The sequence below is a fragment of the Chanos chanos genome, chromosome 3 (assembly GCF_902362185.1).
Source record: "Chanos chanos chromosome 3, fChaCha1.1, whole genome shotgun sequence".
Taxonomy (NCBI): domain Eukaryota; kingdom Metazoa; phylum Chordata; class Actinopteri; order Gonorynchiformes; family Chanidae; genus Chanos; species Chanos chanos.
Window position 1 is genome coordinate 50,732,776 of NC_044497.1, and position 22,613 is coordinate 50,755,388.

Genomic DNA, 22,613 nt, shown 5'->3' on the forward strand with positions numbered 1-22,613 from the left:
AGAGGGACCAATAAATGAATCAGTAAACGAGTAAGAGACATGAAGTTGCTCAGACACAGTGAGACATGCCCCAATCAGCACGTCTCTGTACCACAAGTGTCTGTGCAATCAGAAGTTATTTACTGTGCCCTGAGACAAAAACAAGCTTGACGCTGCCGCGACCAGATACAACTAAAACTAATCTGTGGTTATTGTACTCCACTGAGTCTGTGCCTTAACGAACATGAGGACAGACAGAGAGACAAATCATGGTAGCCACATTTTTTTCATTCCTGGGTTTTGTCCTTCTCTTTTTTTTTTTTTTTTTTAAACGGTTTCACATTTCCTCAACAAATCTTGTCCTCAGAGCATGTCGCTGACCTGAAGCTCACTCGCGGCAGCCAAATCAGCTAATGGTAAAGAGGAGGTGCATTTCACTAATTGGACCTAATTCATTAAACAGCAGAATTGCTCTCATTCAATATCGGGGACAGCGTGGGAGCGTTAAGGCTTAGTGTCTTTCAACTACTTCAAAAACAAACTCACCACAGTCCACAAAGTTATGGACAAACACATCCAAAGAGCATGCACTAATCTTCTTACAAAAACCCCTCGCTGATGCGCGCTCGCCCTCTCTGGCTGGAGATGTTTCGCAAATAAAAGGTTGAGCTGACGGCTGTGTTTTGGGGAAGTGAGAGACTCACCGCGGTGGGTCCTGGAATTGGTAATCACAGCATGCCGCGGTGATCCCTTTAACGGCCCATCAATACACATTAGGTTTCTCCAGCCCTGAATCGATAGGCATGCAATCTAACCCGGGTCGCCAATGAGTGACGGCTGCTCTGCTCCTACAGTCATTTATTTCACTTTCTGAGCCTTATGCCCGTCCTCTGCCTCCGAGCCTATTAAACTAATTACCCCAATGTTCTGCTGCTCTATAGTGCCGGAGAACCCAGGCTGCCTTGGCTACTGTCACACACTGATCTAGTCTAAAGTAAATAGCATGAAATTTTTGGGCAGGCTTCCTTTTTTTTCGTCTCTGCGGGTGGTTATGAAATAAGAGCGGCTGATAAAATCAAGCTTTAAATAATTATACACTGACACTAAAGTATGAAAAAAGATGGATTCATGAAAATATAATAATGTTGAGAGGGGGGAAAAAGAAGAAGAAAAAAAAATACTGAGTGAATTCCTGGAAGCAGTCTTTTTTGTCTGTTCAGTCTTTCTGCCTTGCTACCACTCACTCTCACACTCTCTCTCTCTCTCACACACACACAGACAAAATGAGGGTGAAGAACAGGGAAAGTACGGTACAGTGAGTGGGTTTGATTGAATGGTGTCCTTCTCACTGATGTTAACATTCAGAATGACTCCCACTTAATTGCTGGGGACAGAGCTGCGCGGCTGAGTGTGGGCAGGTGCTTTACTATTGAGGGCTGAGCTTTCCCTCTGCAATTTAAAGCGCTGTGTGTCGCCGTGATATAGATGAGACGGGGTCAGCCCTGCCGCTGCAGCGTCACTTGGGTCAGAGCGGAGCCAGACTAGTTTCGAAATAACCACTTTGATTTGGATGGTGTGCTGCGACCTTCTGAAGGGAAAATAATTATTCTGGGGGAGCGGGAAAAAAAAAAAAAAAGACCCCTGGGTCACATTAACTTCTATCATTTAGAAAACACCCTCTCCGTTGCTTTGTTCTTATGCATAAGTAGAACGATTAATTTTACTGTTCATGTACCTTCTATTCCATTAGACTAAAGCCCATCATATCGCAGATAATAAACAGCAGTGCGGCTAAAGTAATCACACAAGTGTAAAATGAGTGGTGAGACTGGAAGCGCTCGTGAATTAACAGCAATGATCATAAAAAGGTGTAGCTGTGGATGAAATTACTGGACCATGATGCATCTGAGAGCAGTGTATCTGAGATGGTGCGCTGGAACTTGACCTGTACTTTATCTAGTGGACTGCTGGGATGTGTAGTACCTTGCTTGGCCTCCAGTTCCTCCAGGGTGAGGGTGGGTTTTTTCTCCTCGGGCTGGGGGGCCGGGGGAGGATCCCTCATCGCCGTGATGGCCCCGCCGGGCTGAACTGCCCCCTCTGGCTCCTCTTCTTTATCGGGATCATCGTCCGAGTCGTCGTCTAGTCGCACTCGGTTCTTCTCCAACGGAAGCATGTCATTCTCTTTTGACTTGATGGCAAAGCAGATCGGGGCAAAAGATGCTGGAAAAGCAAAGCCAGAGAGGAGGTGATATCACTCAAATTTAGTTTCATTCAGTAGTAGCCATTAACCTTCTAGACTGAGTATAAATGGGTTCTGCAGTGATAGCCATTAGGGCCGAAGACACGATCATTAAGGCGAGTGTAATACCTCATCCAAATGAACAGTTATGCTATGACGGCTTCAAAATGACACAGTTGGCTCACCACCGGAGCACATAAAACACCGGGAAGCCAAATGTTTCCGAACACAAGAACGGGAGAAACAACAATTAAAAGAGAAGTGAGGGGGGGCATTGGACAGCTTAATTATAAGAGCGCACTGGTACTTTCTGAAATGTCAGCGTGCCAAAGCTGAGGTCAGGCCCCAGAGGGCACGCTCGTCAGGGCACTCTCCCCTCCAGCCATACCTTTAATTAGTTTGCCCTCGTTAGGCTGCTTGTTTGACGAACACTTAGCCGAGCCATCCGCCTCAGTGCCGTGGACCAAAGAGCCTGTGCTGTCAGAGGAGCCCTGAGAGAGTGAGAGAGAGCGAGAGAGAGAGAGCGAGAAAGAAGCACGTTAACAATATCCTTCAACCAGCTGAGCTAACAGCACCATAGAAACTCATATCACTCTGAGAGCGAACTGTTCTGAAGGCCTACAGAAGGTCTAGGGGTCCTGCTTCATATCCTGTAATATGGCCACTCCAGTGACACTCTGTGACCCAGGCCATTCTGATGTGGTTCTCTCGTGCAATCATATGATGAATGGAGTAGAACCATGAGGAAAAAGCTGCAGTGTGCTCAACATCCGAGCGACCCGAAAGGTCTGCAGGAGCCAAAGCAAAGAATAACACGCAAGGATAGATAGGAGAGAGCGACAACTGAACCACTGATTGGCCTCTTGTTTTTTGGTTTGGGCTCTGTTCGAACGTCGCGAATGGCTTGAGAATCAATTTATCTGGGAGGCTGACAGACGAGTGTAATTGCTGGAACATTCCGCGGCAGAAAAACATACTATATGACAAGCTCTCTCACACACGTCCGCCCTGCGATACAAACCCGACTCTCTCGTTTTTTTTTGTTTTTTTTTTTTTTTTTTTATGTCTGTCAGTCTATCTGTCTCAATCTCCCCTCCCGAAGGCTGCGTCCACACAATAAACACATAATGGCAAAGCTATAACTCACAAAGCCTGTTGGTTTTCTTACGCTGTGCTTTCTCCCACCCTCACAGGACTGGGACTCTTCAGAATGTTTCTTACTCTGCAAAAAACATTTGCTTTGAAATGTCCCGCAATAGCACAATGACATTTATATTGTCCGCATAAGCATCTGTTTGTGTAAGCATTTAACTTCTTTATTTGGATTCTCACTGTTGCTATGGATGTATTCTACCTCATGAGCTTTGTAAAAATAAGATAAGAAACATAACATAGACACTGGTCTGGTGGGAAGGCTGTAAAATCCATGTAAAAAAAGGCATTCATGAGAATGCACCTGCTCTTTTTAACCTTCCGTAAGAATCATTCATGTGCCACTGAACTTTATAGCACAGAAAGTTGCTTTGACATCTGTAACCAATAAATGCGACCGTCTGATTCAATTCGAATTTTATTTGTAATATAGCTCAACGGACATTGACTCAAAGCGGCCTTGTGGGACTCTCGGCCTGAGACGCCTTGTGAGAAAGCCCAGACTCCAAGGGGGGAGCCCAGCCTCCTCTGGCTGGCACCAGAATGGTCAGAGAATGGTAAAGTTATTATTTATTAAAGCATATGAGCAATGAAAGCAATTCTAGAGGGAATGAGATACATCTGAAATCAGTGCAAAGTCAGAGTGGGTCAGTGATTCTATGGAATGAGCATACAGGAAATCTGTGGAGAAACGCCAAAACTTCCCAGGAAGAATGAGATTGTGGAACAATTAAAGCACAGGCCTTTTGAGGTGTGAAACCATTTTAGTGAGTCGTATTTAGTTCACTAAATAAATCTCTCTCACTCAGAGGTCTTACATCATATTCCACACATCACAAATAACCAAGCTGCACAGTGTGTTTTGTCCCTCTGAACAGATCAGACATCATATCCTGCTCTTTAATTTATGGTTTCTGTTGGAAGAGAGGTAGAGGTGGAAAGAGAGGGGAAGGGGCAGGAAGAGCAGAAGCTTGGGGAAATGAGAGAGAAAGGGGTCAGACAGGAGGAGATCCAGAAACTTTTGTATCACGAATGGAAGTTTTTCAATATTCTGCAGTCCTATCATGCAGACGCTGGTCACTTTTCAGATTAGCCCCGAGTAAGATGAGGGGTCGAGAGGTCATTCGTCTGCCTAGGAATCACTCACTAGAGTAAGATGAGGGGTCAGGAGGTCATTAGCCTACCTATGAATCACTCAGTAGAGATGAGATGGTAACAGAGAGAGAGAGATCAGATTCGGCCAACGGATAGAATCAGCAGTAGGAAAAAAAAAAAAAAAAGAAGACATGGACAGACAATGGAAAGTGTTTTGATACACGTCTCATTTATACTTTGAAGGAAAAAACGACCTTCCTGCGTTAAATTATGAAAGCTTTCGCTCTTTCTTCGTTGAATAGATGGTCCTACATACTTGGTTTATGGTGCTGTTCAACATGTACATACAATACAAGTGTTTTCATTAATGTTTCAACACATTCTGTTATTCTGAAGATGCTCAGTGCACTGAAATGACTTTGTCTTCTTACATCAAGTCAACATTAAACCATTAATATCAAATGCACATTAATATCAAAGCGAGCTCCACTATGGTTCGTACTGGTGCATTGCTTTTGTTATGCTTCATATTTATTTATCCTTAATCCTTCCTCATCGTCATGGTGCCATATCTAATGTCTTCATCCTTTCACATCCCGGCAGTAATCCTCTAATCTAACCGATCTATATGTGTGTGCATGTGTGCGTGTGTGTGTGCGCGCGTGTGTGTATGTGCGCGTGTGCGTGAAAAATGTAACATGCAACATGCAAAAGTAATGTCGCTGGCTGAAAAGAATGGATGAGCAGTCATTTCATTACAAGACGCTTTGGACAAAAGTTTCTGCCACACGAATAAATATATATGTAAAGAAAGTGGCAAACAAACATGGCCTGACAGTGAACCTGGATAAAGGGACGGGAAGAGAGAGCGAGAGTTAACACTGAATACGTAAAGGGAAGAGAGTTGGTGTTTAATCTGTAGCAACTCCCAGCAATTGCAGTAAAGATCCTGATGCCGCAAATGAAAGACACTCACGCACACGGTCATACATATGCACACACACACACACACACGCACGAATGCATACACACGCACACACATGCATGCGCACGCACACACACACGTGCAAGCTCATTCCTGCACTGTGTGTGAGCACATGGTGTGGTGGTATGAATCTCATAGAAGATGAACTACAGGGTTGAACTCATCATTTCATTAATTACTTCATCATTGCTCTACAGAGAGTAGAGTTTTCAGTGGATCGGGAAGAGCAAAAAACATCAGCATTTCTGGGCGTTTTATAAGGAATGAATTACCATTTTTGGGGGGGGTCTGTGGATGTGGGGGAATCCATGCATTGGAGACTCATGTCAATTAGGCAGTGCCTGAGGAAGGAACTTGACTCAAGGAAGTTTAAAGGAAAAAAAAAAAAGTCAAGGCAACTGATGCTTTGAGAAAAACCCGACATGCTAAGTACTGTGGAGGAATCTTCCCAGTCCGGCGGCAAAGAGGCCATCAGACAGATCAGGACGAGTGAATACTTGTTACCTTGATTTGTTATTCTAACCGTGTTCTTCAACTAATAAGTCTAAATGAGTTGCTGCAGGCCACGTGTACAGCGCCATTATTTACACTAATCAAGGCGTCAGTGCGGAGGCCCGTGGCTGTTTGATAATCAGGGCTTTTCCAGCATGCTTCCATGCAGCCCCCCACAACTATCCAGCTGAAGAGTGTGTGTGAGAGGAAAAGGGGGGAAAAGAGAGGATAGTGGAGGAAAGAGAGAAGGAGATGTGAGTAAGGTGGCAAAGATGTGTAGGATAAAGCCAAGGGGAGGAGGAGGGGAGAGAAAAGGAGAGAATGAGAGGATAAGCAGGGGAGGTGAGAGAGTGAAAAAGAACAAGGGGAGAGAGAGACAGAGAAGGGGAGGAGATGAGTGAGAAGCAGAGAGGGGAAGGCAGCGAGAGGAAGAAGGAGAAGATGAGAGAACGAGACAGACTAAGTGGAAAGGGAGAAGAAAAGCAAAGAGGAACAAGAGGGAGAGAACAAAAAGATGAAGGAGAAGAAGAAGAAGAAGAAGAGGATAAATGAAGAGAAAGAGAAGGAGGGAAAGGAGAGGGTGGTGGGAACGGGGCAGAGGCAGGGCGACATCAACGGGCTCAGAACATCAGAGACTAGTGAAATGGAAAGGACATCTTAAACCCCCCCCGACTCGGGAACACGCGCAATGAAAGCGACACCGTTAAACCCCGACACAACACCAACACGACAAACACTTCTGTTCAAGGACAAAGACACACTTCGTGCCTCTTCAAAAGCACACTCAGGTAGCGCGAAGAGAGAGTCGAGAAGACGCAAGCACACAGCATCACAGCCGGCTAGCCTCTGACGTCAGATGTCAGCTTGGCAGATGACTAGAGCGAGATGAAGAATAGACGGAGTAGTACAGGTGAAGAGAGAGACGAGAAGGCGGCACGCCTCACTTGGAACCCGATTCCCGGGTTCCTTCCAGTTTGGTGCTAGACAGGAGAGGGGACAGAATAAAAAGAGAATCTTTACTGAGACGAGGGTGGTGTGGTGTGGGGTTGGGGGTGTGTGTTGAGAGAAAATATGTAAGCACACATTTGTGATTTAACGGCCTGCTGCCTGTGATTACGCTGTTGCTGTAGAGCCTAAAAACTTTAATTAAGGATAACTGTGTAGATTTCTAAGGTTGTGGGAGTGAGGAAAAGCTTTGCAGTGGTGATGGCTGCGTGTTGACACTTCTGAGCCAGACTCTCAGGCCAGAAAGCCACGGCTGCCAGTCCCCAAGAGTAAGCAGCTGGCGAAGAGTGGGAAGCATTTCTCTGTACTTGTGTGTGTGTGTGTGTGTGTGTGTGTCTAAAGCATCTACCATGAGAGATCAAGGACTGAAATTACGTATAGAGCCTGCAGGGGAGAGGCCCTGAAAAACTTGTTCACTCACTTCTGATGTATGTGTTTACATGCGCTGGCCAGAATTATTTATTATTTAATGACCTTCATTTCAGCAAGGCTTATAGCTTCAGTTACATCCCGACACCAACGTACGTCTTCCGGTGGCAAAGCCGGCATGAGCCGAAACAGGCACAACAGCCTGAGGACACACTGGTTTTAGCACTTACACAGCCATGAGTGAACATTTCAGCTTGTTGCTTCATGACAGCAATACAATGCTGAATAATTAAAAGCGGAGTGAAGACGTAGCCTTGATGAAGAGGGGGGAAAAAGGGAGGCAAAACATGACGAGAATCGTTTTTATTTATTTTCTGTGCAGAAAAAAAAAAAGTACCCTCAAGGAGGCGATATAATCGTATTCAGCAGGAAACGAAAAAAAAAAAAAAAAAAAAAAAAAAAAACGCCTTGTAGCGTTGCTGTCCCCAGAGAGATTCTCCGTTCATAATGACATCTCTTTGCACCCTGACAGAGGAGGCGCACCCCCTTACCGCCTCCTTCCCTCCCAAAAAGTATCTTGCAGTTTTGCTGTTTAGTTACTGCTTGTAGTCACAAAAATGTAAATGAGCTCCTGCAATGTAAAATATAAAACTTAACCACCAAAAATGACATTCTGCCAGTCATTCAAAATGTGGATCTAATTATTCAAACAAAAATTCTAGATTTTTCCGACATGCAGCTTGAGTAATAAAATTTTCTCTGGACTGGTTGCGTGTGCCAGAGCATTTGTATTTCTGCATGATACATTAAGCAATGTTCTTTTTTATTTTTTTCAAACAAGCATAGCTCTGTCGGTTTGCTGCCTATCCAACTTATGCTCTCGCCTAGCAGGCGGTTCGGTTAGAATGAATGTATGGCGTCCAACCCTTTAGGGGGAAAAACAAACAGATCTAAAAGGAGAGCTTTAATTTACGAAAGTTATAGATGCGCATTAAACATTGGCAGAGAAAGCCAAACGCTGGGCGGAGAGAGGAAGAGCCTTCCACACGGCATGCTCTACGAATGGGGAGCAGGTCCTGCCAAAATCTTTAAAATGAGACGCTTAACCGTTAACAGTTATCGTATCACGATAGCTGGCATCATATGGGCATACAGGACGCGTGTGTTTCCTCTCATGCTCATTTGTATGCAACATGCCAACATGTGGCAAAACGGATCCAGCATCTCAGATGGCATCTCTGTGGCTGTTCTAGTCATCATCACCGACTGCATTTATTTTTTAGGAAAACAGTGGGCATTATGTAATCTTTCCCCATCAAGGGAAGTTATAAATGAAGCGTGGATGAAACCACCGATGATTTTCAGTCCTGAAACCGAAAAAGACGTTTCCACTTTTCATTAACGTTTGGCTATACGGAGAACAATTTTGGATAAACATAAAAGAACGTGCCAAAACCCCAAAGCTTGGACCCATCAGCGAGAGGGTATGGAGAACTTCTGTATAGCGCAGGAGTTCACCGAGTTCTCCGGGGTACATAACAATATTTGGTTGATTTATAAGGAAAGGGACCTGCCAGACAGTTTGATTATATGACAGCGGAGAGATCAACTACGACATCATCAGAGAGATCAAAAGCAGAACTGGACACGAATCGTTGAGCGCAACCTCAGAAATAATAACAGTCATTCACTTGCTTTAAATTCATGTGATTTACAACAACTGACATAAGAACAACAACAGGGGGGGGAAAAAAAAAGAAAAACCCCCATCTTCCATGCATATGGCTGGGCTATATTTTGGCCCGAGCCTGTAGACCCACACAGGAACCCACAGCTTGTTTTCCACTGTAGTGGCTTGTTTACTGCTTGGCAACAATAAAACTAGACATCTGGCTATTAAAAACTGTCCCAAGACCACACTGCCTATCACACGCTCTCTCTCTCTCTCACACACACGCGCACGCGCACACACAGAGAGAAAATAATACTGCCGTTATTAAAAATAAAACAAATATACCACGAATGGAGTCAGACGCAAGTTGGGGTACATAAAAGAGGCACTTTAGTGGACTTATGGTAAGTGAATCAGCCTGGAACAAAAGGCCCATAGCACAAGCCTGATCCGAGAATTTATAATAGGTGTCAGAGAATGTCCAGCCCTTTTCAATTAGCCGATCATATTTCAGAAGAGGACGTGTTCCTCATTTGGCAGGCCCAGAATTGCTCTCCAGAGACTCATAAATAGCACAGGAATCAAACGCCTGGAGTTACATCGATGGCTAAAGCAGGTGGACGCTTGTTTCACTTCCAAAGAGTGTAACTACGGCGAGCATAAAGTTTTACTCCTTGTTAAAGTTTTGGCACACGCTAATTACTCCACATCAAATGAGGCTCTCCTAACTTTCAAGATGATAGGAAAAGTCTGCGCTGCTCGCTGAACGAAATGTTCCGTCGTCAGACGGAGTCAAAGTAAAGTCTTAAAATTTGGGCGTGCTGAGCATAACCCTGTAAAACCCTTTATGAGACATGTCCCTTTTTGAGAGGGAAAGAGAGAAAAAAAAAAAGGGAGACATGTGGGAAGTGGGGTTCATTTTCGCTTGACTTTGTGCATGAGCAGAATCTGCTGAGACTGTCTAAAGTAACTCCGAAAAGCATTAAGCTTTAAACACTGACTTCAGTGAGACAAATGAAGTCACGTCCCAAACTCTGCCAAAATAAGCGGTATTTCACTCCTTGATCATGAATTAGTGAACAGGCCTAGAAGTCCGAGAAGATGATCGTGATGACTGTAATGTACCACCTGTACTTTAAAGCTGCCTGAACGAGTTAGCATGTAAAACATAATACATCTTAATAAATGTCTAGCTGCGAGTAACGATCTCGCTGTGTGCCCCACACAAGAGTTCAGCGAAAAAAGCTCTGATGTAAAATGGACAGTAACGTTTCGTGAACTGACAGACTGAACTCCATAGGACGCGTGTTTGAAATTCTTTCACTCTTAAAAAGACGGAGAGAAATCCCTCGGAGAGAGATAATGCAGGTGAAACAGCTGAGAGCAAGACTTCAAAATCATTATTCTCAATGCTTTTTTTTTTTTTTTTTTTTAAATCAAGAGCGTTATAGTGGCAGTGGGAAGGATGTGGGCTGCGGGGAGTATTAGAACATCCTAATCCACTTAGACCTACTTCTGTGTGGCAGCATGGCACATCTATAGTTCTATGTGGGGGAAAGTAGAACATCTCTAAGTTCTGTTCACGGAACCCAAGAACTAATTGATTCCTGTCAGCTCGGGGCTTTCGCTGTCCTTTCCTTGAACTTACCACAAAATACGCCATCTCCAACATCCGCCACGATCCACTTCAATCACAAAACAAACCCCCAAAATGAATGCAGCAGCGAAATGGAAAACTTCTCAATGGGACTTCTTATTAGGATCCAATAATGTCAAATTTCAAGCGTAATAGGAAAGAAAGAAGCAGAATTTCCACAAATAAAACTGGATTCCTGAACTGCAGATGGCAGCCAAAAAAAAGCCAAGATGAAAACACATTGGTGAGATAGGTGGTCAACTTGTATGGTATCTGCATAGAGAAAGGGGTGGGCTGGGCCATGTAAATAAGGCAGACTGCATGATTGTTATTCTGTTGACACAGAGTTTAATGAAACTGGATGCCTAATTAAGCTTTGGAAACATTTAAAATGAATTAGCAAATTGCACAGATTAGGCTGCAGAGGTTCTGGACAGGTGAGGAAATTACCTACAGCAGCAGTGCCACCGTCAGATGAAGGCTCCAATAAAAAAGAAAAAAAAAAAAAAAGGTGGCGGGGGGGGGGGGGGGGGGGGGGGGGGGGGGGGATTAAGGCTTGACATAAAAACCAAATAAAAACAGACACAAAAGATACTCAAGAATTGTTGTGGTGAAGCTAACGGGCCATTTCCCCCAATTTCCTCTAATACCTCTCCAAGCCGTAGCTCTTAACACCTCTTTTTTTCCTTACTGTCCTTCATAAAGTCTTACTTCCTGCTGCTCAGCCCCCCCCCCCCTTCATCCTCTTTGTATTCTGTTGACTTTACCTGGTGGTTCTGTCAAGTTTTGAACAGAGAAGCTGGTGATATCAGCCATGCTGAAACAGTTTTAACCACATGTGAACCCAGGGGCTTAGAGACACTTGCTCTGAGCTGTATTGAAAGGTAGCCTATAGCTGCTTGATGGAAAGAGTGAGAGGAGCAGAGTTGGGATTTGCAAGCACAAGCGAAGCCTGTGGCATCTGAGAGCAGGCAGATAAGGGGAAGGTGTTTTTCTCCCCAGGAGGACGGGAGGAATTCTCCGTTGCGGGCACACTGGTAACAGCACATGCCTCAGAAAAAAAACAAAAAAACCTAAAACAGAGGGACAGAAAAAGAGAGAGAGAGAAAGGGGAGAAGGAGGAAGTGAGAGAGAAAGACAGAGAGCAAACCTGTAAAGAGAGAGAGAGAGAGAGAGAGAGAGAGAGAGAGAGAGCAAGAGAGAGAGAGAGAAGAGTCAAAAGCCTGGGAATGCCGACAATGAGATTATTGCGGCTACACTAGCGATGAATTCCTTTCCAGCCCATCTTTACCTTCAGATGAAATCCTCACAGAGACCAAACCTCAAATCGGAGAGCCGATTACGCGAAGAGGAAAAGCAGAGCCGGGGTCTCAAAATGTCTGCCCTGGCACAGATGTTCTCATTAAAGGCAGAGATACTTTAGTCACAGCGCAGAGTCAAGCGCACAGACAGATGAAATACAAAGGCAACACACTCCGACGGGGGTAAAACACAGGCCTCAGAGTGTGTGTGTGTGTGTGTGTGTGTTTGTCATGCACATTGCTGATTAGCTCCAGTCACAGAGTGTCAGTTTTCTTCTTTTCTTCTTCTCTCTCTTTCTTTTTAGAGAGATCAAATCTCTCATTAAATGATGCAAATGTAGAAATCGTTTCAAGATTACAGGTGACGTCATAATGGTGAATTCAATTCCTAAGTCGGTGGGTGACCATACACCCGAGGTGTGATCTCCCTTTAATGTTGAGATGAGAATACATCCTTCCTATCTTTGGCCCTGGTTTTTATGTGTCTCCCTGCCTGTCCAGTTCTTTTCATTTGTTTATGGTAACGTATTAGTTGAGGACACTTATGCAGAATACAAATTGACCACTTTAAGCACTTAGAGCAGATGGGTTTGTAAATCTCTCCGTTTTTTTTTTTCCTTTTCCTTACCCTCTCCTCTTTTATAAGCAACAGCCACTCATGGAAGTCCATCTTCCCTCGCAATCCATTAAAAATGACCAGTGAGCTGATGCCCATTAACGGCTTTATGTCAAACAAGCCATTAAATACATAAAGCAAACCATTTATAAATAAACAAATTAAGAACAGCAATCTGTGCGGGATCATCTAAATGCATTGTCTAGTTTGTTTCACGAGTCCATTTACTCTCATTTATAATGCCTGTATTACTCAGTTGCCTGCAGGTCAAATGATAAAGAAAAAACAAACAAACAAACAAACAAAAAAAATTGATGCTGTTAAAGGTATGATAGGCTGGAAAATAAACAAGCAAAAATTCAAATCCGTCACTATTAATATTATGAACATACCATCACATAACAAGGAAAACCAAATTAAGGATGAAGCATTTCCCCAGTGAGTTTAAGAACTCCAAGTTCACAGAGAACAAAGTTAATGTGGGTTTTTCCTATTGTTTTCTGGGTTCACCCGTTCTGTCTGTGTGTTTATAAAGCCAGTCTAAGACTGAGCGTGACCGTTTTCTCCTCACTTATACAGTGAGCCTAATTCTAAAAATCAACATTCTCTCATTAAAAGATCATTGCAGAGAATGTGTGAACATGACTCTGGGGTTTAAATCAACAAGTTAAGGATCTGTGAGACCTTGACGAAGAGTAGACGAGCCACGCGGCCTTGAGGAATCACACCAAAGACGATCAGACTTAAAGAAGAAGACGGCGCCAATAACCTTGGACCATTAGAGATGAACAGAACGTATGCAAGGGTAATCAAAAGGGTAAAAACAACTTGGGTTCTGTGATGGATGTCATCTCATGTTCCGTCCGTTTGTCACTGAGTAGCGTTTTGAAGGCCTAGGCACATGCGTCCATGTACATACTTGTGCAGAGCAAGGACGGCGGTTCGGTATCTGAGTCATAAAAGTGGTTTACCAAGTAGATAAACAGATGAAATCGGGCAAACAGGCCGGGAATCGAACGGCAAAACTGTGATCCCGTGTGTTTTGCTGCCTGCACTAAAAGCAAGCTTGGCCACAAAGCCATCATATCTCAAGGGCAGAGGCTTAATCCATATTAAATGAAGCCTACATCTATTCTTTGATCAACAGAGGACAAGACGGAAAATGAGAGAGAGATGGAGAGAGGTTGAGAGCGAGAGAGAGCGAGAGAGAGAGAGAGAGAGAGAGAGAGAGAGCTAGAGAGACAGACAGTGTGTAAATGGAAATACCTCTAGAAGGCTCTTCCCCTCTTTCTGCATGAAGTAGTGCTTTTTGAACTCGTAATAAGTGTTGTACTGGTGCCAGGACTGTAGAAAGTCAAACCTTTGGGGGGGTAGAAGGCAGGGAGACAGAGGCTTGTGGTTATTCTACTGAACAGTGATATGATGTGAACATAGCTATCCAGTATCCTGGGGATTTGGTTGAAACAGTCTGGGCTTGCCTACATACCGTGGGTCATTCTTTGCACGCACACTGGTCTCGAACTTGACTCCGTTTCTGGCCACGTACTCGGCCAGCTTGTCAATGACCGGCTGGATGTCTGGGGGCGGGGGTATGATGGCTGGGGCCGGCGTTGTTGTGGTGACGGCTGCTTGGGGTCGAGAACTGAATGACGGCGGTGACGGAAAGGACAATAGACCATTAGCATCACATCAGAGTCCATCTGCACGTCCCATCTGGCAGAAAGAAGACCGAAAAAAAAAAAAAAAAAAACTGTACAGTGGGAGGCTTGGGGTACACACACCTGGTAGCTTGGGTGACAGCAGGGGCGGAGTATGAGACGAGAGAGGCGGTTGTAGTGGGAGGTGGTGCTGCGGGCGCAGGATCTGGAGGAGACGTCGTGCCCGGGAGCAGAGGTGCCCCGGTCACAGCGGGCGGTGGCATCACTCCGGCAGACACGGAGCTGTAGTAGGCAGCGGCGTCAGTCCCAGGGGGTGGCGGAGCCAGGCAGTAGGTACCGTCGGGGAGCATGCAATAGCCGTAATACATTGCGGCCACGTTTGCTGTGGAAGGAGACAATCAAAACAACACGTTAAGGTATTCCAGCAGAATCACAGGAATGCACATAAATACAAATACGTATTCAAGCTTGCCTGACTCTCTACTGGGAAAACACGTCAGTTTCTATTGAATATGGCAGCGTTGCTGAATATGCTTGTGTAGGTGTGCTGGAGATGAGGGAACATATGTATTCAGGACTTGCTTCTTGCCGTTAATCAAAATTCAGCCGCTATTGGACAAAGCTTGAGAAAAAAAAAAAACCATGGAAGAAAATCTGATGTTGACACAAATTAAAAATTAAAATAATCTACGTCTGGATCACCATCTTTGTAATTAAATTCACTTTGTAAGATACAGATTAAAAAAGAAAGAAATAAAAAAGACAATTCCAAAATCCTTTGTTCTGTGCCTCCAATAATAATAATTATGATCATCTCATCTTCCTGTTGAGATGAAATTCATGTGAAGCAGATAAAAGAATCTTTCAAAAGGCCTCCATTATAGAGATGCTCTTCATTTCCCCTTCAGTAAGCCAAAGGAAGATATTCAGACAGGGCAACCGAAGCAGTGTGCGTGTGAGGGCAAGCTGATTAACACCAAACCAGACAAATATGGGGGACCTCCATGTTTATGGTCATTCAGCCAATTTGATTTGATAACCTGTATTTGTAATTATCTTCAAAGCCGCCAGAGGTTTTCCGTTTCTTTGAATCCGGAGACCGCGTCCGACCTCGTGTAGAGAGGTTGTGTGTTTTATATCCCGAAGAAATCCGTGTTGACGTTATGCAGCTATATGCAGGAGACGTGGAACTCTTATTAACCGTAGCTTTTCAAATTCAACAGAGCAGTCCCGACCCCTCTAGGTCGAGCTTCCTCATTTACTCAGTTTAGTATTCTGTTTGACTGCAGACACACATCAAACATGGCTTTAAAGGGGGAGCGTGTGTGTGGGAGGAAAGGAGTGTCAAACTCTGAAACACAACTACATTTACAGTACATCTGACCAGTTTGTGCTAGTATGCATGTGTAATTCTGCGGTCTTTGGAGGCCACCGTTTGGTTCCCCCGCTGGGGTTCGCTGAGGGCGTGGCACGCGGCTTGCCAGCTCTATCAGGAGGAAATGCGCCGACTGTATTACCGCGTGACATCGCCAGCCCTTTAAAAAGGTCACGATTTACACGTTTCATTACTGCTTTGGTCTTTCACCCATTTCTCTCTGCTCACCAAGCCTGTATGTCAACGGCACATCTTTCTTTCCATCCCCGAGTCTACTGAACACGCAGCCTAACGGAGAGAGATGGAGTTAGCGACGATGCACTCACAGCATGTGCAATTCAGGGCCGGTTGAGCTGCATTTCAAAAGTCAGAGCATCAGTGGTCGCTTGAGTGTTTGCTAGGGGCACCCTTTGCCCTGGCTGAGAATGATGTAATTAACATTGTTATAACACATAATTAAGCTGTAAACGGAAAACACTTTATAAAAATATCTGTTTTTCCACAGGTTATACAGATACAACCTTCGAGAGCAAAGACTTTGCTCAAAAGCATATTAAACACTTCAGGAGAGCAGTTAGGGATGCAGTTAGAAGTGCTCCAAAAGGGGTAACTTGTGGAAACAGATCTCTTAGATTTGACCACACAGAAAGAGTGAAGCAGCATAATGGGACAACTGACTGTTGATTATGAGCATGAAGTTGCTGAATCAGTAATATGGGCTCCTAGCCTCCTGTGCTGAAGAATGAAACGTGGACAGTTCGAGTTTTCAGTACAGTCTTGCTGAATAAGTATAACAGTCCTTTCTTATTGCAGATAATTCATCACGCAGACAGAACAACTTATTCAGATGGGATTACATGCTCTTCCACAACGTATGTGGAGTTGAAAAGTTGCTTCGCCCGACTGTCTTTGGAGCAAATTGCATTAATAAAGAAATAAGTGTAACCGGATGAGCGAGGTTCAGTGAACCCGGGGGGGGGAGGACGGAGGGTCAATTTTTCAAGCCGTGTGAATCGGCTAAACGGCAAGCTGTACAAGCCCGGAGTTCTCCGGACGTGCCGCGCGATGCCGCGATGAATCATCACCGACGGGCGGCAGACGCAGCGGACGCGTGAACGGGCTGGATAATGAAGAACGATGAAGCGTGGATGGGCTTCAGCCGCGCCTTTGGCATCTTACGAGGAGACCCCAAAGAGTCTGGGCGGTGCCGTGTGCTTGGTACCGAGGCAGCTGTGTGGGCATTGTGTTTTGACTTTTGACCTCTCAGGGGAACTTCTGGGTCATTACATTTTGCCTTTTCACATGTGACTTTGTTCCTAAATGCATGATCTCACATTATTTTCATCGTCACTCTAGCATCAAAACTGAACTGTGGAATAAATATAGCAATAAATATAGCAACCAAACACACAAGACAAAATCTAAACCTCTGAATGAAGCGAGAGAATAATTACGCTGAATGACACTACTGCTTTTTGTCTCTAACGAATCATAAAAGGAAAGACACTCTTATCTCAGAACCTAACAAAGCCTCTATAACAGTAGCCCTGCAAGTGACTCCAACGACATAATCAGTAAACCTGATAGGAGCTTTCTCTATTGTTTTTAATCCTCTCAAATGTGGATTTACGAAGATAATTCACAGATTTTTGTCTTTTTAAGCCCAGTGCTAACACTCTGACGTTATTAAGCACAGAAATCTTTTTCTCCTTTTGCCTGAGAAAACCTGTGGAGCTCAGTCGTTCTAATTGAGGCAAAGCAGTGTGACTTGGACTAAGCACTTCCTTCTCTCTCTCAAAGCTCCCTCATTTCTCAGACGGTATCACTGAACAAAAGGGCAAAATTGTTCATATTACTAAATCCTTTCAAGGCAAATCGACGGAAGAAGAGAATACGCACTGTTAAAAAAGATAAAAAAAAAAAAGAAAGATGAGACAATGAACTTACGTCTAGAGCTCTTGGAAAGCCACTCAACGCATTACCCAGAAGCCCATCAACTGGATCCTATCATGCATATGAAACCTTGAGGGCACTATCTGAATGTGACTTGAGAAAAGATGCGTGATGAATGTCAGTTTGCTTGGGTTTAAGGACTAGACATGTTTTTTGGGGGTTTTTTTTTTGCTGTTGTTGTGAGCTGTGTAGGGAAAGTGTGAATCCAACACTGGAGAGGACAGACCGACAGTCCCTCCAACAAAAGCTGAGGAACATATGTATATGTTTTGTTTTGAGACAAAGGTAAAACTTGACAACGCACTGAACAGTGCAGATGAACATTGACCTGCACCCCTACAGCTTAACATCCAAGTGGAAGGGATGAGTCACGGGATAGCAGTACACAAAAGATGGTACTCCAGTCCTGTCGATGCAAGGCTTAGGGAAACAAACTTCTCCAGTCAAGTTTCAAGTGACTGGTTTCCCATTCTCAATCACCATTTATTATACACAGAATTCATCTCATCGCCACTTTACCTCAAGGACATCCTCACAGCTAATTTTAGGGGGAAAAAAAAAGAAGAGGAAGCAATCAAAGCTTTGCAGTTGCCTTGGCAAAAGAAAAAAAAAGAGCACCACACTGAATATGACATTTGACAAATCATTAGTTTCAATGGGGAAAAATAGCTTCATTTACCAGAAAAATTCAGTGAGGTTTTTGGCACCATAAGGCGCATTTAGAAAATGCCAGACAGCTTTCTTAAACCTAATCTAAAACTTTAGCATAAGTCTTAGCTCATAATAGCACGAAACATTTCTGCTGACAATGAGTAATAACATTTTTTAGACACATTTAAATTCTCTCTCATTATGCTGAGTTAAGTGTGTCACAGAGCTTGGCAGTTTGCATGCTCCCCCTTTCCAACATCACCACCCCCCCCCTACCCGAGAAGATGTGAGGCTACTTACGATCAGTTGTGTAGTCTGCCTGTGTGGCAGCCACTGGCTGGGCGCCCTCTTCTTCTGACTTGGTTGCCATGGCGGCAGTGCCGTTCTTCTCCTGCTGGGCTTTCCGCACTAGCGCTGCCAACGGGTGGTCAGGGTCCATGACCTGCAGTGGCTATTACACAAAACATTATGTTAAAATGAAAAAAACTATTCTCTGGCATCACAGTGTTGAAGGAGTATAATTTTTTCTTTCCATGCTGATGAGAGGAGGAATACGGTCATAATCTATATCTCCCCCTTTGTCTCTCCTCACAATGGGATAAATGATATTTTAAAAAAAAAAAATGCTTCTTGACAGTTATGTAATATTTTCCTGAGTGTCGGTTCGTGACTGAGGTTGAGGCAGCTCCTAAAATGTCTTTATATGTTCTTCATAGTGAGAACTTAATTTCTTGTTAACCAAGTTCACAGCTGAAGAAGAAGAAACTTAATAAGTAATTGTTGAAAATTGAGGCTTCAGTTGGTTAGAAAATCTGATAACATAGCGTATTAGCTTATTTAGCAGACTTTAATCTCTTCCTTTAATTTTGTGCTGCTTATTTCAAATGCTGTGAAGTGACATAGACAAAACATACAGAACATTAAAGCAGTGGTAATAAAAAAAGAAAAAAAAATTATGCAGGCTTATCTTCATCTTCTTAAAAAACAACAAAATAAGCCCTCCAAGCACTTTGATGTCAGATGCTTTGATATCAGACCCAATTATGTCAGGAAACGTAACAACTTAACAGCAATATGCCGTTAATTTACAAGTATAAGATTTTTGAACATTAGAAAAACGGTTAAATAACTTAAGCGTTCACTTATTAAGCATATTTGAATGAAAAAACTGAGCAGAGCACACCTGTGCCTATAGCGCTTTCCAGTGGAAGGAGCAAATGTGGGATACTTTGAAGCTCCCAGCAGTAAGGTTAGTTTCAGACAAAGGACATTCAAGACGATTAAGGAGCACGTTCGGGGAGAACAGTGTGAATTCGCGGTAGCAGTGGCTTGAGAGAGACGTACCTTCATTAACTCCTCCAGTCTAGAGCTCTTCTTGGATGCAAACAGGCTGGGGTGAAGATAACTTCCATCGCCGTCCTCGTCATCGTCACTGTCCTCGGAATCGTCCGATTTTGATTCTGTCAGAATTTTGAAAGCCAAGCTTAATTTTTTTTTTTTTGTTTTGTTTTGTTTTTTTCCGTTGTTGTTGTTTAAGCGACGATTACGTAGCGATTTTATGACGGGCGCATGACGGTAGCACTCACCCTGAGCTTGGTCCGGCTTGCTCTCGGTGGCTGGGGTGTACCGCCCCTCCTTCATGGCACGCAGGATGTGTTTATAGTAAGGGTTCAGGTAGTGGTCGAACCGAAGGAAGTCGAACTGGGAGTTGTTGGATTGCTTGGCTTTGAGAACAATCTCAAACTGGGCCCCTTGTTTGCATACAAAGTTGGCAGTGCGCTCAATGATGGCGTGCGTTTTGGTGGTTGCCGGCTAAAAGAGAAATTGGGGGAGGGAGGGAGAGAGAGAAAGAGAGAGAGAGAGAGAGAGAGAGAGAGCTAAGCCAAGCTCTGGAATTTTCTTGAGCGAAAAACACGGAAAGCGTTTGCAACGGTGACGGCACTGTTGTTTTGAGAATATTCTACACCGCTGACATCCAATTACAAATCCCAACAGTGAGATTCTTCAGCTAAGGATATGAGATACATGATGTGCCGCATCTGAACAGGTCAGATACCGACTGAACAATTTATGTCTGACAGACTAGGTGTGTGCTTCATAAATCAAAGCGAGAACCTCACAAATTTTCCCCTCTGAGAAACTCCTCTGGATTTAGAACGTGTCCCGAAAAAACAATTCATTATCGGCAAGCAATTTAATTATTTGGAGGAGCAGAACTGATTTACTGCACAATACGATATTTGCAGTATTTTAAATGACAAATCATTTCAGTTTGCACCACACTAAAAGTGGAAGCTGTATATAAATATATATATAAAAAAACCAGAAAAAAAAACACAATTTTGAAGAAGAACATGCACCTCTCATCAAAATGAACCATGAATAATAAATACAGACCCATCAAAACTGCCTTGCCTGAACTCCACAGTGTCCAGTTAAAAAGAAGCAAACTTATTGCTTTCAAAGCCTTGGAGGCAAAGAGAGTCGAATTCTTTTTTTTTTTTTTTTTTTTTTCCACAGCAGCAGCAAATAACCTTGCCATTATAAAGACAAACAACCAGAGCACTCCTTTTCTCTAGTTCACGTACAGAGACAAAGCTCTTCCTTTCTTTAAAGTTGTTGTGCAGGCTGCCTGAACAGTCTCTATCTCTTTCTGTCTGAACGATGAAGAGGGTAAAGGGAGCAGCTGCAGATAAATAATTCAACGGAGACGTTCAAAGAATTCCACCAGCTTAAAACTAATTGGGTGTTTCAAGCAGGTGCGATTGAAGGTTTTTTGCTGCCGCTCTTATCAAGATCCCATTAGGCAGATAAAAAATATGCTAGTTTTGAAATGGAGCCCCTTCTGTTTCCACTGGATCACTCAAGGACCAGCGGGAGCAGGCATGGAAATCCCAGCTTTAGTGAAGGTGATCAGAACTACCGGGATTAGGAGGCAAGGCAAACCACAAGCAGTGGCACCTACACCATGCTGAGTGTGCATGTGCGCAGAGTTCGCTGGTAACGAATGTCAGGGGAGAGAACAGCACACCCATGACAATACTGCAGTTCGAGACTCTGTAGTTTTGGTTTTTTTTTGGGCCGCGCGGGCAGGTGCAAGCGGCTATAAGAAAACAACGTTCAGTTTACAAAATGGCAGTAGAACTAAATGGCACAGAGACCTTCCAGAAAATGCCCTTTGCTGTGGTAACTACAGTATTACGAAACTATGCCAAAGGGCAAAATCAGATTTTCGAACACAACCCTGAGTTATAGCCTTTTCAGGGGTGCTGTTAAGATAATCTAGTTTTAATGAAACCAATTATATAGGACAGAGCTGCATAACTTTTAAAGGTGCTTTTTCACAACAGCAGAGGGTAGCCTGTACTCCTTTTTTTTTTTTTACACACAGTAAAACGACTTGTTCGTCGGTCGTATTACTTACTAATATTGTAAAATAAAACGGGTTATATACTTTAAGATTTGCCTGTGCTTTTTTTTCCCCCCTTCATCCCACTGAGAAACGTTAGCTGAAAGAGCGAGAATACGAGTAGGAAGGCTGCGAGGTGGTGGAGGGGATCAGAGCTAGGCAAGAGCAGGCTGGGGCATTATTAAAACTGCACAGAAGTGGGATGGAACTTGGCGACAGGGCCACCGAGATTCAGTCCCGTGCAGATATCTTCCGTGTGCGTGTGCGGTTCCCCAAACTAAGTGCCTGCTGAGATGAAAGCTTCCCAGCTTTGAAAGATCTGCATGGCCCTGCAGTTGAAACAACACCAGGCTCAAAAGACCTAAAGAGGAAAGGCAGTCAAGAGCCCGTACGTCATCCCTGTCTAAAGCAAGTTCAGTCTATTGAGGGAGACTTTCGAACACTTCAACTTTCTCTCTCTTTTTTTTTTTTTCATCTTGCCACCTGGGACCTCCAAACAATCTCCCTATGCTAACAAAGGCCAGAATGCCAAAAGAATATAAAAAACTGAAGCAAGGGTTTCTTCAGTTTGTTCATCTGTACCTGTATGTCAATTCGAATCTGACTTTCTGAACAAAGAATTTTTTTTCACTTCATTAACACATTTATAGACAGTGCCTGTAGCGCTGCCAAAAAAGAGAATGTGTAATGCTATACACCATCCTTATGTGTGAGGGGAAACAGAAAATAAAAAACAATGAAGCAAAAAAAAAAAAAAAATGGGGGGGGGGGGGTTAGTTCCGACTGACTTATGGACTTAGTTTCTGTGAGTCAGCTGTTTCTTTTCTCATTTCGATCAGACCTAACAGGTTAATTCAACTAGCTTCAAGATGAAAACTACATTTTACAACCGTTTCGTCTGAACATGGTCTTGACTCACCAGTTCAACATCGGGTGGAATACTCAGGCCTGGGGGGGCCACAAAGGGCTCCTCACATTCCTGCGGCTCAGGCTCTGTGTAGGAGAGAGAGAGAGAAAGAGAGAGAG

At 43.8% G+C, this 22,613-nt stretch overlaps 1 protein-coding gene across 2 annotated transcripts in view; it reads right to left on the minus strand.

The window, feature by feature from the left end:
- The window catches only part of sfswap (splicing factor SWAP), a 52,197-nt gene that overhangs the window by 23,936 nt on the left and 5,648 nt on the right, over nt 1-22,613 (minus strand). For both annotated transcript variants that reach the window (XM_030767459.1, XM_030767457.1), the window contains 9 exons: nt 22,507-22,580; nt 19,765-19,990; nt 19,523-19,638; nt 18,479-18,629; nt 14,323-14,581; nt 14,028-14,183; nt 13,808-13,901; nt 2,607-2,709; nt 1,963-2,199 (listed from right to left, as the gene is read on the minus strand). In XM_030767459.1, the coding sequence (XP_030623319.1) occupies nt 1,963-2,199; nt 2,607-2,709; nt 13,808-13,901; nt 14,028-14,183; nt 14,323-14,581; nt 18,479-18,629; nt 19,523-19,638; nt 19,765-19,990; nt 22,507-22,580 (1,416 nt within the window). The remainder of the gene's footprint in view (nt 1-1,962; nt 2,200-2,606; nt 2,710-13,807; nt 13,902-14,027; nt 14,184-14,322; nt 14,582-18,478; nt 18,630-19,522; nt 19,639-19,764; nt 19,991-22,506; nt 22,581-22,613) is intronic.